Source organism: Echeneis naucrates, chromosome 12, assembly GCF_900963305.1.
Source record: "Echeneis naucrates chromosome 12, fEcheNa1.1, whole genome shotgun sequence".
In the NCBI taxonomy this organism is placed as follows: Eukaryota; Metazoa; Chordata; class Actinopteri; order Carangiformes; family Echeneidae; genus Echeneis; species Echeneis naucrates.
In genome coordinates, this window is record NC_042522.1 from 11,529,301 (window position 1) to 11,544,282 (window position 14,982).

Consider the following 14,982-nt stretch of genomic DNA (forward strand, 5'->3'; position numbering starts at 1 on the left):
TAGAATATTACGTCACCACAACCGGAAGATTGTGGTACGAGTCAGGAGACTTCCGGTATTTCTGTTTCTAAACGTCTCTTGGTAAGAAAAGGCTATATTTGTCATTTCCCATGTTGTAAAATGAAGTATGATGCTCTTTTTTGTTTATCTGCTTATTTATTTTACCTCTCTGATTGTTTTAAGCTTCAAAAATCAGAAAAGTGACACCGATTCGTTTGTCACTGTTTATTGGCTACATTATTCCTACAGCCAATGTAACAATCCCATTAGCTTTTTCTCAGTGGAACAATATTAATGCAAAATTTCGAGATGATACAACAATCAATCATCAATTTCTAATTTACATTTTAACAAACCATACGTGTTTTGTGATCAGTGTTTGCATAAAATGTAGCCAGCTTTTTGTTGTTATTTTTTGGAAGGCCTAGTGGCCTGATTAAATAATGCATCTGAAATTAAGATCCTTTAAGAAATCTTTTTTTTTTTTTATTTAACGGCACTTTTAATTAATTAATAGGATAGCGAGTAGTACAATTAGAATTCACTAATTTGAGAATAAAGAAATCACTACAGTTTGTCATCATTACTGTCTCCAGTATCCAACATGCTGATTACAAAGGACTCTTCTTTGAGAGAATCAATTTTGTTCCTTCAGACTGATTGATCGCTGGTTTGAACTGACTAAGTGATATGGAAGTCCATCAGATAAATGTGGAAATTTACTATATTATATTGCATATATGTCCCCTGAACACAGATGAGAAGATTAATAGTAAACAATTTCAATTAAAATTTTAGGAGTTCACTACATGTCATGTATTAAATATTATGAATCTGCAACGCATGATTCATTGTGTAAAAAAAAAAAAATAAATAAATCCTCCATTTTTTTCTTAAAAAAAAAAACTTTATTTGTTATCAACGTACATTCCCAAAACTGGTGTAACAAGAAGAATCCATGACAGGATTACTTACTGGATGTTTACCTGTTAGGATTAATATTAGCAAAAGCAGTGAGTATGATGCCAAACAGCCTCATAAACAGGTTACAAAACAGAGGCATGATCTGACTGACACAAAAGGCTTCATATCTTTGTATTGTCCTGGCCTGGAAAACAAGATATTGTTTGCCTATTATAGCTGATAACAATAGCAAGCAACATTCTTAATATAACTCACTCACTCATCCATACATACAGTATAAAATTTAGTTTTCTGTGTTTCCCACACTAAACGAAAGTCTTTTCTGGCGCCTCCACTTTGCTCTTCTGTTTTTAAACCAAACCTATGAGAAAAGTTGGTTGATATATTATATTGAACATAGACATTTAATAAAACTAAAAGAAATAGACATTTATCTGAATCTATGCAGTAATTTACAATACACAAATTTGTTACTTGTCATATATATTCATTATAAGGTGACTTAACAGAGATCGTATTTATTGAAAGAAGAACCTTGTGTTCATCGCAATATCATCTTGTCTGTTAGTAGTAGATACTTCAATTTGAGATTGCATTTGGTGAAAAAATGATAATGAATGCCATTTTGGTCCAAAAAGATGAGTTTGTAGCTCCCTCAGTCAGTCAGATTTATGTATTTTTTTTAATCTTGGGCCTTACAAAGATAACATAAATGGCACTGTTTTCAATGTTTAGCGTTCAGAAAACATGCTCATCTTGGATGCGCCAAACTTTTTTTGGACTATGAACAAAACTTTTCAGGACATTAAAGCCCAAACAGGGCAGCCAGATTAAATATTTTTAAGCCTTTATCAAGGGTGGAAAATGTGAAAATAGATGTACAGATCTTGGTTTGGGGACCTTTTTGAATTCAACAAAATTTGTGGCAGTACTGCAACAGCCAATCTGATTTCACACAAAAAGAGTTTGTGAAAGGCTGAATGTGGTATAGCAGTCTTACCTCTACTCTTTCTTCTCTTAGGTGAGTTTGCTGTGCTAATTTCTCCCTCGTGTTCACATCTGGATACTGGTTCTGCAGGAAGAGCTCCTCCAATGCGTCCAGCTGCTCCTCTGTGAAGATAGTGCGGTGGCGTCTGGTTCTCCTCTGCACCTGATTCTGTGGCTGCTCCTCTCTTTGAGCCTCTCCCAGCCTGCATGGGTTTGAGAGCATTGCTGGGGTCCATCCATACTGGCAGGCTGCAGGGAGGAAGTCTGATTTGAGGTTATGAAAGAATAAAATAAACCGATGACAAAAAGCAATGTGGAAAACACAGCTGATACTTAATCTTACCTTCATGAATGAAATCAGCTCTGAATATGTCTCCACAGTGGGAACAGTAGCAGCAGCACACACAGGTATGATGAACAGTCTCTGTCTGGTCTCCAACTGTAGTCTTCTCTTGTAATCCAGTACCACTTGTCCCACATGTCCGCCTGCCTCCAATACTGCTTGGATATTTGCTCAATATGTTTTCAATAGTAAAAGGAAATTTTTGTCTTTCCATCCTGATCAGATGACATTCCAATAATAAACAAGCAATGGTGATCACAGGATATTGACACACAGGACTTTGACAGACTCAGCTGCTCCTCTCCTTCTCCGCTCACTACAACAGTGTGTCAGACCCTTATAGTGAAATTGGGAGGCAAAAAAATAGTAAAACCATAATCCCCCCTATGGACCAGACACATAAAACGTTTGAAACTTAATTCCTAGCTAATCTGGGCAGTTTTGTGAAGAGGTTAGGGAGGACAGCAGATTCAGTTAATCTTGCCTCATTCCTTTCTCCAAAGAAATCAGATTTCACTGCATAAAATGAGAAGTGGAGAGCTCCTAAGATCCTTATTGTTGAGGTTTTAGAGAAAAGGGGATTGCTTGGTATTAGAAACCTGGATTTGAAAATGAACGTTTTTAGTGTGGTCACAGGCTTGTGTATGCCTAACTTTAGGATTAACTCCTATTTATTTCATAATGTCACTTTCCTATTTAGCTTTATCAATCAAGTGATCTTGGAGGGCACCCTGACAACAACAATGCATTCTAATTACGCACAATAATTGGGATGTGGCAGATGAATGAATTACTAATTTTGCCAGGTGCGTGTGTGGTGACACTAATGGATTTGAATGTACGTCTCACACAGATAAGCACAAATGGCAATAGTTAATTAAGAAAAGAGGTGTCTGTTCAACTGGTTTATATTCACAATCATACATCATGTGTATAATCTGTATGGTGCAGTCTTTTCAGTTTGACTTCTCTGACAATGTGCACAACAGAGGTAAAGCTATTACAGGTTAAATTCATCCCCCCAACAAATCCTGTGATTTCATACAAGGCAATACACGAATTAATGGATTTCCACAATCTGTCTTAAGCTCCTCTTATAAGGGCTTTTGAAAACAGATAACAATAAACACCATCCCATCCTTTTCACCTGGGTTTAATAGCGTCCAGATTGTTGACATATAGTTTGAGGAGCATGTGAGATCACTATCTGCAGTTATTGTGGTTCTCAAAAGAAGGAATTGTACCACATCCACATTGGTTCACACAGTTCAAAATTCATTATTGGGGATTAGAATGATAAAGGTTCAATTTGTTGTAAAAGTAATATTTTGTACAAGAACTAAAGTGAAGAGAAAAACCAGAGCCCCATGGTTAATTTTCAATTTAAAGTGGGATTGATTTGCAAACATTGTCAACCATAAATTGGTAAATTAAATGCTATATGATTTTGTGATACTATCAATATGCTTCAGAAACACTTTGAAGTCAAAAAAAAAAAAGAAAAGAAAAAAATTACAATTTAATTTCTGTGTTTTATGTTCTGTTACTGCATCTGTTCTGTTACAAGTGTTTTATCTTTGGAAAATGGTAAAAAGTAAATCACATAACAGGTAATTGGGGAAAAATTTTTCAACATTAATAATAAAGCGCACAAATCAAATCAGCACAACTCAAATAGGAGACACAGGATCATGAAATTCACCCAGACAGTGCCAGTTTGATAAATGAGCAGACAATTGAACATGGCATGAGATGATTCACATGTAAAAAAGCTTTGTGTTTCCGCTAACTGCTGTACCAGAGCCCCGAACCTCCAGGGAAACTGGAGATTGACTCTGTTTGTTCAGGAAATACAGAGGATATATCATCCACCTCTTTCTCCACACTTTTGCAAGGAAGCACAACTGTTAAACTTCAGACAGAAAAAACCCAGGGAGTGGGTGGGATTAGAGAAAACCATGATGTGATTGCAGTCTCCACATCATATAAGACAGATAAGATGGCCCTTTACTGATCCTTCAAAGAGGAAAAATGGATTGATACAGCAGTTCAAAATGCACAATATACATAAAAAAGGAAGCTAGAAAGAGTGAGATACATTAAAGAAAAAGTGAAGAAAGCGTTTGATAATTATTAGATATTATGAGATAATGATAGCTTTTACACGTTATGTTTCCTTTTTCCTCATATCTTCTCCAAGTAATCTGAAATTTTACTGCATGATCTGGTTTTTAGTTTGTCTGACTTAGACATCACCCTGGAGACTTTCTGAACTGAGCCATATGTTTTGTTTTTTTTAGATTTATGAAATTTAGGTTTATACTATACCCAGGTGTGAGGAGACAGACAAGTCATCCTCATGTCTCACTATATACTCTATGCGCAATTAGACACATCGACACTCCAGCCTTTTTACAGTTAAATTTAAGTACCAGTTATTGTAATTAAACTCAAAAGAGCTGATTTGTTTTTCTAAATAGCATTGGGTTGACTTTGCTGGATTATAATTAAGGTTTAATCATCCTCCTGCAAATGCACTTTATAAAAGAAAGTTAATTCACAGCTGCTAATTGTGGCCACCCCAAATTCAATATTGATGTGAAATTGAACAGTGAGAGTTGTTGTCAGCCAATTTTGTAGATGTTGTGTTTTGGGGCTGAGATGACAACATGCCTTCTCCATTATTCATGTCCACACCATCATAACAGACTCTGCTGATGGCAGATGTTTCTCTCATTTCATGTTTGACATCAATTTCAGTAATAAACCTCTCCCCAGCTGAGAGTTTGTTTAGCAGGCAGTATATTGTATTGTTCTTATTGTTCTTGTGTTTGATATTATTATTTTTCAAATAAATATAAAGTCTCTTAATCCAGTATATGGGAACTATGTAACTCAAAAGATACAGTTAATTTTAAGCACAAAATTCAGTCAGACAAACAACAAAGTATTTCAGTATTTAGTGGTAAAACCCAGCATTTGGATTAAACTGACATGTTACCCAGCAGTGAGGTAATTTTTAATTCTTAAGAACACATTCTACAATTTTTTTCCTTGTATTTGAATTCAGTTTGATGATCTATCTGGTGTTGTTTAAAACATACATCAAGTTAAATGATTGACATTGCCTATAAGATACAGGCCACAGTGGCTGATTTTCTCAAGCAGTTTAATTTTTGCTTCTTGCTTTTAAAACTAGAGTATGGGCTGGGTGGAGGTTGGAGTTGTTCCTTTTTTTTTTAAATGCATCTGGTTGACTTTAAACCCAGCCATGACAAACAGCATAATTTGAAAGCACACAGATTTAGTCTGCGTAAACCATGGTAAGATCTTGGTATCACAAACTTCAGTTTCGTAGGAGCAGTATATATCAAACAGATGTACTGTGAAGAAGATGAGGGAGGGGCAAAGAAGTGGGCGCCTTTTCAGTAGCAGTTACACAAATTCTGACTTTCTGAGAATAAAGTTCTGGTACAAATATTTTGTTTTACGTGACGCCTCTCTCTCTTTCTTCATCCAGCCGGTTGGGCCCGGTGGAGAAGGGGGTGTGGTGAGCGGAGGAGCGGAGGAGCGACACGGCGCGGCAGACCGTCCGCCACTCGCGATAACTCGCGTTGCGTCGACGCAGCTGCTGGGCGGAAAAGGCGGGAGAGGACTGCCGCTTCCGCGTCCGCGCAGCACAGATACAACGGTAGACCAAAATGGACGAAAAGTTAATATTGGCTGTATTTAATTACCCAGAGCTGTACAATATCACTTTACCAAATTACCGCTGCACGGAAAGTCGGGCCACCGCCTGGAGGAACATCAGCATCCTCCTGGGTCTGTCCTGTGAGTATTTGTTAGGTGTGTTTTTTTGTTAATCATAACTTTATTGCTGGATATTATTTGCTAAGCCGATATTGGCACGGACGAGCAAAGAGACAGAAATGAGAAAAGATACGCGTTTCCAACTGATGGGGACATTTCAGGTGTCTCTTGTGGACAGTTAGTAGCTTTTTTGTTATTATTAATTATTATTTTTTTTAACCGCGCGGCTGCAGCCCGGTGCTGTGGCCGCAGACGCGCCTACCGTGCTAGCGGTAGCAGGCGCGGCTCGCACGCCTAGGCCGCGCTGCACCGGACGGCCGACTCTCGCCGCTCCGTGCTGCGCCTCCAGCCACGTGCACGGCACGGCACGGTACGGTGTCAGCTCTGCGCGGAGGCGCGTGCTCTCCGTTACGACCGTTACCGGAGCGGACTGACTGACAGCCGCTCCGAGTCTCGCTGACGGCACGCTGAGTCAGAGCCGGGACGCGGACGCCGAAGTACCCGGTCCGAAAGCTGACCGGGTCAATGAGTCGCACACAGATGAACTTTGACCTTCAGAGGGGGCGTGTCCACGCGATGTAAATAAAAACAAACCAAACAAACTAGGCTCGTAATTCATTCCTAATTTTGTTTTCTTTATCTAAGTGCCCATTATACGTTGTTGACTTTACATATCCTGACCACTCTATTCAATATAATATAACAAAGCGAAAGGTTATTGGGTACTGTTTATATTAAAGCTTTTCAGGACAACCTATGAACGGTGTGATTTAATTTACCATTGTTCATAAATGGTAAAACAAATATGCAAACGATATCAACACCACAGCTGAAATAAGCAGTTTATTTTGTTCAACTGGTAGTTTATAAAATTACAAATTTTCATCCGTTAAAATAAATGAAAATATTTGAACTAACAAAATAAGCAATCTGAGCGCATGTCCTTAGACTGCAGGAGATAACTTCATAAACATGATTCACAGCTTTCTGATACTTTATAAGGCTCTATTAATTGAGTAAATAATTGAATCATTAATAACATAACTGTCAACTGCAGCCAATAACCACCCCAGAGTCCAGGTTTCTTTGTCTTTGGTAATGCAATTTTCCTAATTAGTGTGTTATTAATAAGGGAAATTATGTGATTTCTTTCTCCACCCACTTTAACCTTTTTCTTTTTACTTTCTAGCTGAGGAGTGCAAAAGAAAATGGAAGAACATGAGGGACCGGTACTTGAAGGAAGTTCGAATGGAAATCAAAAGCAAGAAACAAGGGGAGATCGTACAGAGCAGATGGAAATACAGACAGCTGATGAACTTTATTGCACCCTTCACCGGATCAAGAAGTGGGGTGGCAGACATCTGTGGAAACAATGAAGAAGACCACGAGCATCCTGATAATGAATCTGGCAGCGCGGAAGGAGAAACAGCATCACCAGAGGCAGTCAAGGCCCCGCAGTCCATCATGAAGGCCCCAGTGAGTCAACCTGACCTCAAACCCCAGGTAGCATTTGTCTCGCAGCTTCCTACCATGGCTCAAGACACACAGATGGCCCAGCTGGCTGTTATGGCCAAATCAAGCCCACAGACAATCCCCATCAGCAAAACTGGACGGAAACGGCGTCAAATACAAGAATCACTTTCACCCACTTCTTCTCAAAGCACAACATCCCCTACAAAGTGGCTGGTCAAAGACAATGGCGCCTCTTTTCCCTCCAGGCCACGGGATGAGGATGAACTATTTCTACTGAGCTTTGTCCCCGCATTAAAGCGACTTGCTCCACAGAAAAGGTGTGAGACAAAAATAAAGATCCAGCAGATTATGTATGAAGCAGAGTTCAATGTTGCACAGTCAGAATCCCAAGATAGACAGACAGAGCCAGAAACACAGGACTAAACCACACTTACTTTTTTGTAGTTTATTCTCTTTTCTATAAATCTTTTCCATAAAATTGCCAAAATATCTATTTTCTTTTTTTTTTTACAGCATAAAATGGTTGAGTTTGAAGTAAGTCCTTTTTCTCATGAGAAATTATTAAGAATTGGAACCCCTCCCCATCCGTATTTATTATGTTGTTTATCAAACCTCAATATCAAATATGTCCTGTAAAATTTTCAGACCACTTAGGTTTGGTGTGCCTTTATTTGCACATCAATTGGACAAGTAAAGGAAAAACAAGAATGAAGGCCAATACATTTACACCTTCACTGGAAAATGAACAGATGATGCCTAACATCTTTATTTACATAGCTTTACTGTAGAGTGAGTTCACATTTAGAGACAAAGTTTTGTCATCCAACCAATCTTCATTTTAACTCTGTAATACAGTATTTTACACTCCAGGTACAGTGAGATATGGTTAACTGTGCAAAATAAAATATGTTACACAGGAACACTGTTTCATAAATAATTTTTTCAACTTCTTATGCAGTATGCATCAATTGCGATTCTTTAAAATCTCATCAAAAATAAAGAGAATAAAGAAATAATGGCTGACTTTGTCCTGTATCCACAAAGCATGTGAGGGAGCTTGGTGAATTTCGAAAGAAAGATGCAATATTTGTGACCTCTGAAAGAAGTGGGCAGAGGTGGGTTCCTAAGTGAACAGAGATTTGGAATGTGTGAGGCACATGCTCTTATTTAGCTTGTAAGGCATCTGTTTTACGTTAGAAATTTTGCCTTGACACAAAAGGAAAAGCACAGCTGTAAATAATAAAATGAACTCTCACTTTCAACATTTGTTACAAAGACAAAATGAGTGTTCTGCTGTGAAAAAGGCCTTGCGACAATGGAAACCAACGTTGTGTTTTACAGTTTAATGTTGATTTTCTTAGATTAGTGCAGATAAATTTATTTTATATTAAAGTTCCTACATTCAAATATTTGTCAATGGCTTGATGAAAGAAAAAGAGAACTCAAGAAAAAACAGCATTTTCAGGGAGAATACCATTCTCACAAACCCTCATCATGTACTTCCGTATACTGGCTTTGTTGCATCTTTTGGAAGATGTTGATGATGATGATGAGTTGTCTTTCCATCCATTTATGCAATCAGGAGCCAAAACATGATCACCAGAGCAACAAACAAGAAGAGTCGAGACAGGAACTGTTCATCCATGTGTTGTGGTGTCCCTGGGGCTGCTGTTTGGGAAATTGTTGGAATTAAATTATTTGATAAATTGTTGAAAAAAGATGAAGGGTACAAAATATACCTGGAGGAGGTCTTCCATCATTGATGTTAAAAGCTGTAGCAAAGATACCAAATGGAAAGGCGCCGATTCCAAATGACATTTGGAAACCCCCATCTCCAAAGCCGAATCCTTGAAAACCCTGTAAAACATGACATGTATTTTAATTCTTCTGTTTATCCTTATCTTCACAATATCTCTTTAACTTTGAGTTAGTGAAATTTGACACAACAGGCAGTGCAATTTGAAGTAATTTTCAAGAGACACCTCTGCAGCTCAGTTTTTAGCATCTAATAGATCCCAGTGGGAAATGCCCTTTCGTTAATGAATAAAGCATAAGGTTGTGCTACAACATCTGCACCAATCATTGCAATGTTTCATCATGAATGGCTTATGTTACTTTAGAGCTGACATTACAGTGAGAAACTATAACAAATAGTACTGAACCAGCACAAAATTATGAATTTATACATACGTAGATATATACAGATATGTTTTGCCTTATACTTGTGTGCAGTACTTACACCACGGTTTTCTGGCTCAGGCCTTTGCCCTTGAGGTCGAGGGGGTGTTCTTTCTCTATAAAATTGAAAGTGCAGTTTGTAAAAGCCAGTTTAAACACTTTATAAAAGCAGTTTAAGTTATTATTCTCACATTACAAAACTGTAATACTACATAAAGCACTAACCTGGGATCTTGTTGGCATGTGCTTCCCCGCCCATATAAAGGGATAACTTTTTCGCGACTGATGCCAGCTTTACACACAGGACACACTTGTCTGTTGGGTCTGGTCTCCAACCACTGCATAATAACAAAACCATATTAAAATGAAAAGTACTTAAGTGGCAAGGCATTAACAGAAATACCCCATTATTAACAAGGTAGGTTCAACTTACCTGATGCAAACAAGGCCAACTTATATTAGAGAAGAGGCAAAGGAAACCGGGAGATGAGACGTTGGGACAGAGAAGAGATTAGATTAGATACAAGTTACTTATGTGCTAGAATAACTACACAGTGCTAAACATCCAGCATTTACTAAAGGAAACGTCCATTTCTGATGAGCTCTTTCAAAATAAGTCACCAAACTGGCCTGGACAAAACTGATATCAGACCAGAAGCCAAAGACCTGACCCGTAGTATTGATATAATCAAAACTAATATTTTTCCACCATTGTGGTGCAAATATGCGTCTCGGTAAAAGTATCAGTGTTGGTGTAGGTCTGCTTTTTCAGACAAGTAGCTGAACATAGATCATGTTCGCTTTATACTGTTATTTTTAAAGTAAAGATAACATGCATACTCCAAAACTGCTCTGATATCAGCAGCTGACTCGTAATTGTTGTTGTTTTTCCCCAATAAACAGCTTTTTAGAGGCGAGTCTGGAGGATCTGGACACCCTCCCTGCCGCCTGAGGCCTTCATGGGTTAGATGTCAAATCTGAAACAATCCCAGACAGCAACATACCAGAACAGGTGTCCACACAGGCTGATCACTGCATCCTTGGCAGTGTCCAGACATATGTTGCACTCGAAAGTGCTGTCCTGGTTGCCGCCGTCGACCGCAGTGGAGCTGCTGGACCCGGGACCGGTGCTGTCAGGGGCCGCATTAGAGTCAGAGGCTGGAGGGGGGGCAGCGGTGGCCATTAGGAGACAGATCCGGAAACAAGAAGGCACAGGTGGGGTGGACTCCGCCGGGACTTCAAAATGAGGACATGTGTTTCAGGACCTGGAGCAGATAATCCTTCACCGGAGGTGTGAAACCAAACAAACCCCCATCGGAGGCTAAGCTAGCTGCCGTACGGATCTACAGACGTTAGCAAGCGGAGAAGACCGAAGTCAAACACACGACAAGCAGCAGACACAAATACGCCGACACAAGCTGTCGCTGGCTGCTTTGGTCTCTGAGTTTACACTCAAACTTGGTGAGAGGAGTTGGAGTAAATATTATCCGTAAAGCTTGTTGTTGCATCACACGTCCTCAACACAAACCGGAAGTAGATCATTGAATGGGGGGCGTGGGGCGTGGCCAGATAGGGGGCGTGGTTTGTGCCCTCAGTTTGGCCTGACAGGAGCAAACAAGCAAGAAGGTCCAGAAATCAAGAGAGGTGAGGAGGTTTGTCTTTTTTGGCAGCGAAAACTCAAACACAGCACTCAAAAGTGATCATCTTAAAGAGAAAGTCGGTATGTTGGCAAAGCCTTGAAGCAGATACAGAGTCCTTACTGTCCTTAAAAAAGTTCTGCAGAATTAAGAGAAATGTTAAAGTTAAACAATTTTTATTAATTTTGCTGAACATAAAACCAGACAAAACACTGCTTCCTACTTGGGTTTCATAAGTTCACTTTGTATGCATCATTTTCTGATAACAAGATTAATAAGAAAGCAATTTGCTGGTCAATACATTTCACATATCCATTTGGTTTTTCATGGTCACATTGCACGTTTCACCTCAGGAATATTTTACATAAAGTCAGTTCATCGAAATGATTTTGTAATGCTAATAATACATTCAATCAAATTTGCAAATCTAACAATAAAATATGTAACTCATTTACAGACATAAACCAATCCAAAAACAAATAAAAGCATGCATAGTTTTATTTTTGTGTAAAAGCAAGTAAATTCATGTAAATTGCTAATCTATAGCTCAGATACTTTATAACTGATACTGATCCAAGGTTAAACATGCCCTCATCAACATCAAACAGCTCAATAATTATCAACTTTAAAGCACTCTATTTCATTGAAGGCAAAGGTTTTAATTAAACTTTAGATCATTTCCACTGACCTAGACCTTGAGTGATTTAAACCACCTGTGCGCAAATCCTCTGCCATTGCATTTTCTATCTTGGATGTCAAAGACTGTTTTAGTGTTTGTTTAAAGTCATTACCAATAAAGACATATAGAACTGGTGATATGAAGCTGTTTGCTGCAGCCAAAGTGGTCCCCACCTTCAGCCCAGTTTGAAATACTTCTAGGCTGTAGTTCCTCAAGTCTAACTCTAGAAGAACAAATGTATGGTAGGGGACCCAGCATAAGAAAAATGATAAGATGAGTGCTGCCATGACCTTGTAAGGCTTTGTTGACTTCACAGTCAAACTTCTGAGCTTCACACTAAGCACAGAGCAACAGAAAACAATCATTATGAAAGGAATAAGGAACCCACAGATGAATCGCGACAGTGCCACAACATGGTGTAGAGAATGGCCCATGTAATCTGTGTGGCACTGAGTGACTGAGCCATGGACAGTGGTTTGTCTGAAGATCATTGAGGGCAAAGTTAGGAGTGCAGAAAGGTTCCACATGAGGAGAACTATTCCAGATGCTTTCTTATTTGTCCGGTGGTTATGGGACCAAACAGGAAATGAAATCATTATACAGCGATCAGTGCTGATCAAAACCAGCAAAAATACACTGCTGTACATATTGAGAAACAGGGCAGAGGAGGTGATCTTACACAACACCAGTCCAAAAGGCCAGTGTGAAGTTATCATGTAGAATATTTCCAGCGGCAGAAACACACAGAACAAAAAGGCTGAAATGGCCAGACTGGTATACCAGGTGGTATTGACTGTTCTTTTCATTTTCCATCCACAGATCCAGATCACTACAGAATTTCCTCCAAGGCCCAAAATAGTTATAAGGATATTGACTGCCACCAAAATATGAGTCACATAGGATCGAGATCTGCCAAAGACTGGAAGTCCAGGTGAGGTGGTATTGGTTTCAGTGTCGTTGTCTGGAGTGTAATCTTCATATTCAACATATTCAAAATCCATTGTTGTTGCTCTTCCTAGTGATATCCATAAATTGATAATGTTTTGAACTACAAATTTATCAGGAAAATACATTTTAGTTCATAAAATAAATACATGAATTGGAATACTGACCTTCGCTTCAATGTGGAAACAATGACTTTCAAGGCAGCTTCTACTCGGTCCCTTGACACAAGATACAACTTCTCATTTCTGTTTCCTGTGCAGTACATATAACGAAAGTTCCGAATAATCAAAAGTAACATGTAACAGAAGAAATGAGAAAGATTTGCTTTTCCACTTTGTACCACTGATGAAAAGCAATTTTATGTTTGCGGCGGAGAACAATTTAATTATAATAATCATATAACTAATCATATATAGGCACACAAATAGAGTAGATTTTCATTTCCACAGGGTGTGCCAATAGAACGTTTTCTCTTGTAAAAAATAAGAATGTCAAAGATCAAATATACACTTCATCATCAATATCACTCGTTTTCAAAAACATGAACACAAATAAAAATCACAGTTACATTTTCCAATTGATTGCGACTTATTATAAGTATTATAAGACTTATTATAAGTAATAATAAATGTTGGAAAACAAAAACAAGTGTTACATTTCATCATCATACATTACATCTTACATTTGATCACTTTTGCTTTTAAATACAAGTTGAACATTTGTGAAGACAAAAAATTGAATTTCCCAGAGTTAACCTTTCACAGGATACTGTGAAAGGTTAACAGAACAAGCCATACATGTATATGTATCAATGCCATGAATTATGCAATACCGATTTCATCTTTTACCAACAGCACTAAAATTGAGGATTGGATTGAGGGTATGGATTTTGTTTTAAACATGAAGAACAAAGGAAGACAAACTGCACTGCTTGCATAATTTCTTGTCCAGCACGTGACTATTACCACAGCTTTGAAACTGGGTTTTGTTGGTTATTATGGTTTCAGTCATTCAAATAGAGCGATACGTGGCATTGTCAATTTCAATATGCTGTAACTAAAAACTACTTATTTTAAAGGCAATTTGACCATTATATTGGGTGACTGTAATGAATAAATTTTTACTGTTACTTCACTAGACATTGACTATCACCACTAAAGTATATTGCATCAAAAGTAAAAGTTCGATTTATTCAGAATTGCCAAGTAAAATGTCTGCTTGAACAATCAAGACATGAAGAAATAAACACATATAAAACACATGTTTTTTGGAGATCTTGTTAGTTATGAGTCCTGGTTGGAAATAAAATGCTTTCAGCCTGGGTGCATGCCTGTTTACTGTGGATATGCTGTTACATAAAACGGCTGCTTTTAAAGACTTTTTTCTCTGCCACTGCGTTGTGTCTAAGTATTTATTAGACCGTGATATTTTGCACTGTCAGGAGCTGGCGAGGAGCATCTTTTCTCTCAAGTGTGTTATTTTATTTTTCCAAATGCCACGAGAAACGACAAATGAAGGTTTCTCTTCCTTTGTTTGTGTGAATCGGACATGCGCAGAAGTGTTTCCCTTAGCCCCGCCCCGCAGAGAAGGAGCTCGAGCCTGTCTGCCGTTTCTAAGTGCGTCACTTCTCCGGTCTCTCAACATGGCGGGCACCATGGCCAACAGGTGTCTGAATCCTCTGTCCCTCATCACCAGGAGGCTGTCTGCTCCCGAGTTCATCACCCAGTGCTGCTACCACAAGAAGGTAAAACCTCCGGTCTGTTCCGCGGTGTGCGCTCGAAGCGGGCTAATGTTTCTGGTTCAGGAAACGACGGAGCCAGATGCTACCTTCTCTGTTTGGCTCCTAAAATAAAACAACAACAATAATAAAAACAACGAACGGTTTGTCTGAAGGTATTAATAAGTACAATTTAAACATCTTATTTACTAGATTCCAAATGAATTTAACATTAATTCAATTAAAACGTGTAAAACATATAAAAAAAAAACCCATATATACCCAACTT

At 38.5% G+C, this 14,982-nt stretch overlaps 3 protein-coding genes and 1 long non-coding RNA gene across 6 annotated transcripts; 2 read left to right on the forward strand and 2 right to left on the reverse strand.

Annotated features, from left to right (window-relative positions):
- The first annotated feature begins 45 nt into the window (after positions 1-45).
- Positions 46-3,753, forward strand: LOC115051978 (uncharacterized). The gene is made up of 2 exons (XR_003841338.1): positions 46-81; positions 1,946-3,753. It is a non-coding gene; the product is annotated as an uncharacterized LOC115051978 (long non-coding RNA).
- Positions 3,754-5,933: 2,180 nt separating this feature from the next.
- Positions 5,934-8,547, forward strand: LOC115051793 (uncharacterized). 2 transcript variants are annotated; one of them, XM_029515449.1, is made up of 2 exons: positions 5,934-6,100; positions 7,254-8,547. In XM_029515449.1, the coding sequence occupies exons 1-2, from the start codon at positions 5,956-5,958 to the stop codon at positions 7,958-7,960; spliced, it is 852 nt and encodes a 283-aa protein (XP_029371309.1). In that variant the 5' UTR covers positions 5,934-5,955; the 3' UTR covers positions 7,961-8,547. The 2 variants fall into 2 exon arrangements, with proteins under 2 accessions (XP_029371309.1, XP_029371310.1); XM_029515450.1 differs by having other exon boundaries at positions 5,934-6,085.
- rnf185 (ring finger protein 185) lies at positions 7,972-11,297 on the reverse strand. 2 transcript variants are annotated; one of them, XM_029515452.1, is made up of 6 exons: positions 10,720-11,297; positions 10,149-10,167; positions 9,941-10,053; positions 9,777-9,831; positions 9,277-9,394; positions 7,972-9,202 (listed from the first exon to the last, which is right to left on the reverse strand). In XM_029515452.1, the coding sequence occupies exons 1-6, from the start codon at positions 10,896-10,898 to the stop codon at positions 9,108-9,110; spliced, it is 579 nt and encodes a 192-aa protein (XP_029371312.1). In that variant the 5' UTR covers positions 10,899-11,297; the 3' UTR covers positions 7,972-9,107. The 2 variants fall into 2 exon arrangements, with proteins under 2 accessions (XP_029371312.1, XP_029371311.1); XM_029515451.1 differs by having other exon boundaries at positions 7,972-9,205; positions 10,720-11,294.
- A 248-nt stretch (positions 11,298-11,545) lies between these two features.
- On the reverse strand, positions 11,546-13,187 carry LOC115051791 (chemokine-like receptor 1). The gene is made up of 2 exons (XM_029515447.1): positions 13,144-13,187; positions 11,546-13,046 (listed from the first exon to the last, which is right to left on the reverse strand). The coding sequence occupies exon 2, from the start codon at positions 13,030-13,032 to the stop codon at positions 12,022-12,024; it is 1,011 nt and encodes a 336-aa protein (XP_029371307.1). The 5' UTR covers positions 13,033-13,046; positions 13,144-13,187; the 3' UTR covers positions 11,546-12,021.
- Positions 13,188-14,982: the final 1,795 nt, after the last annotated feature.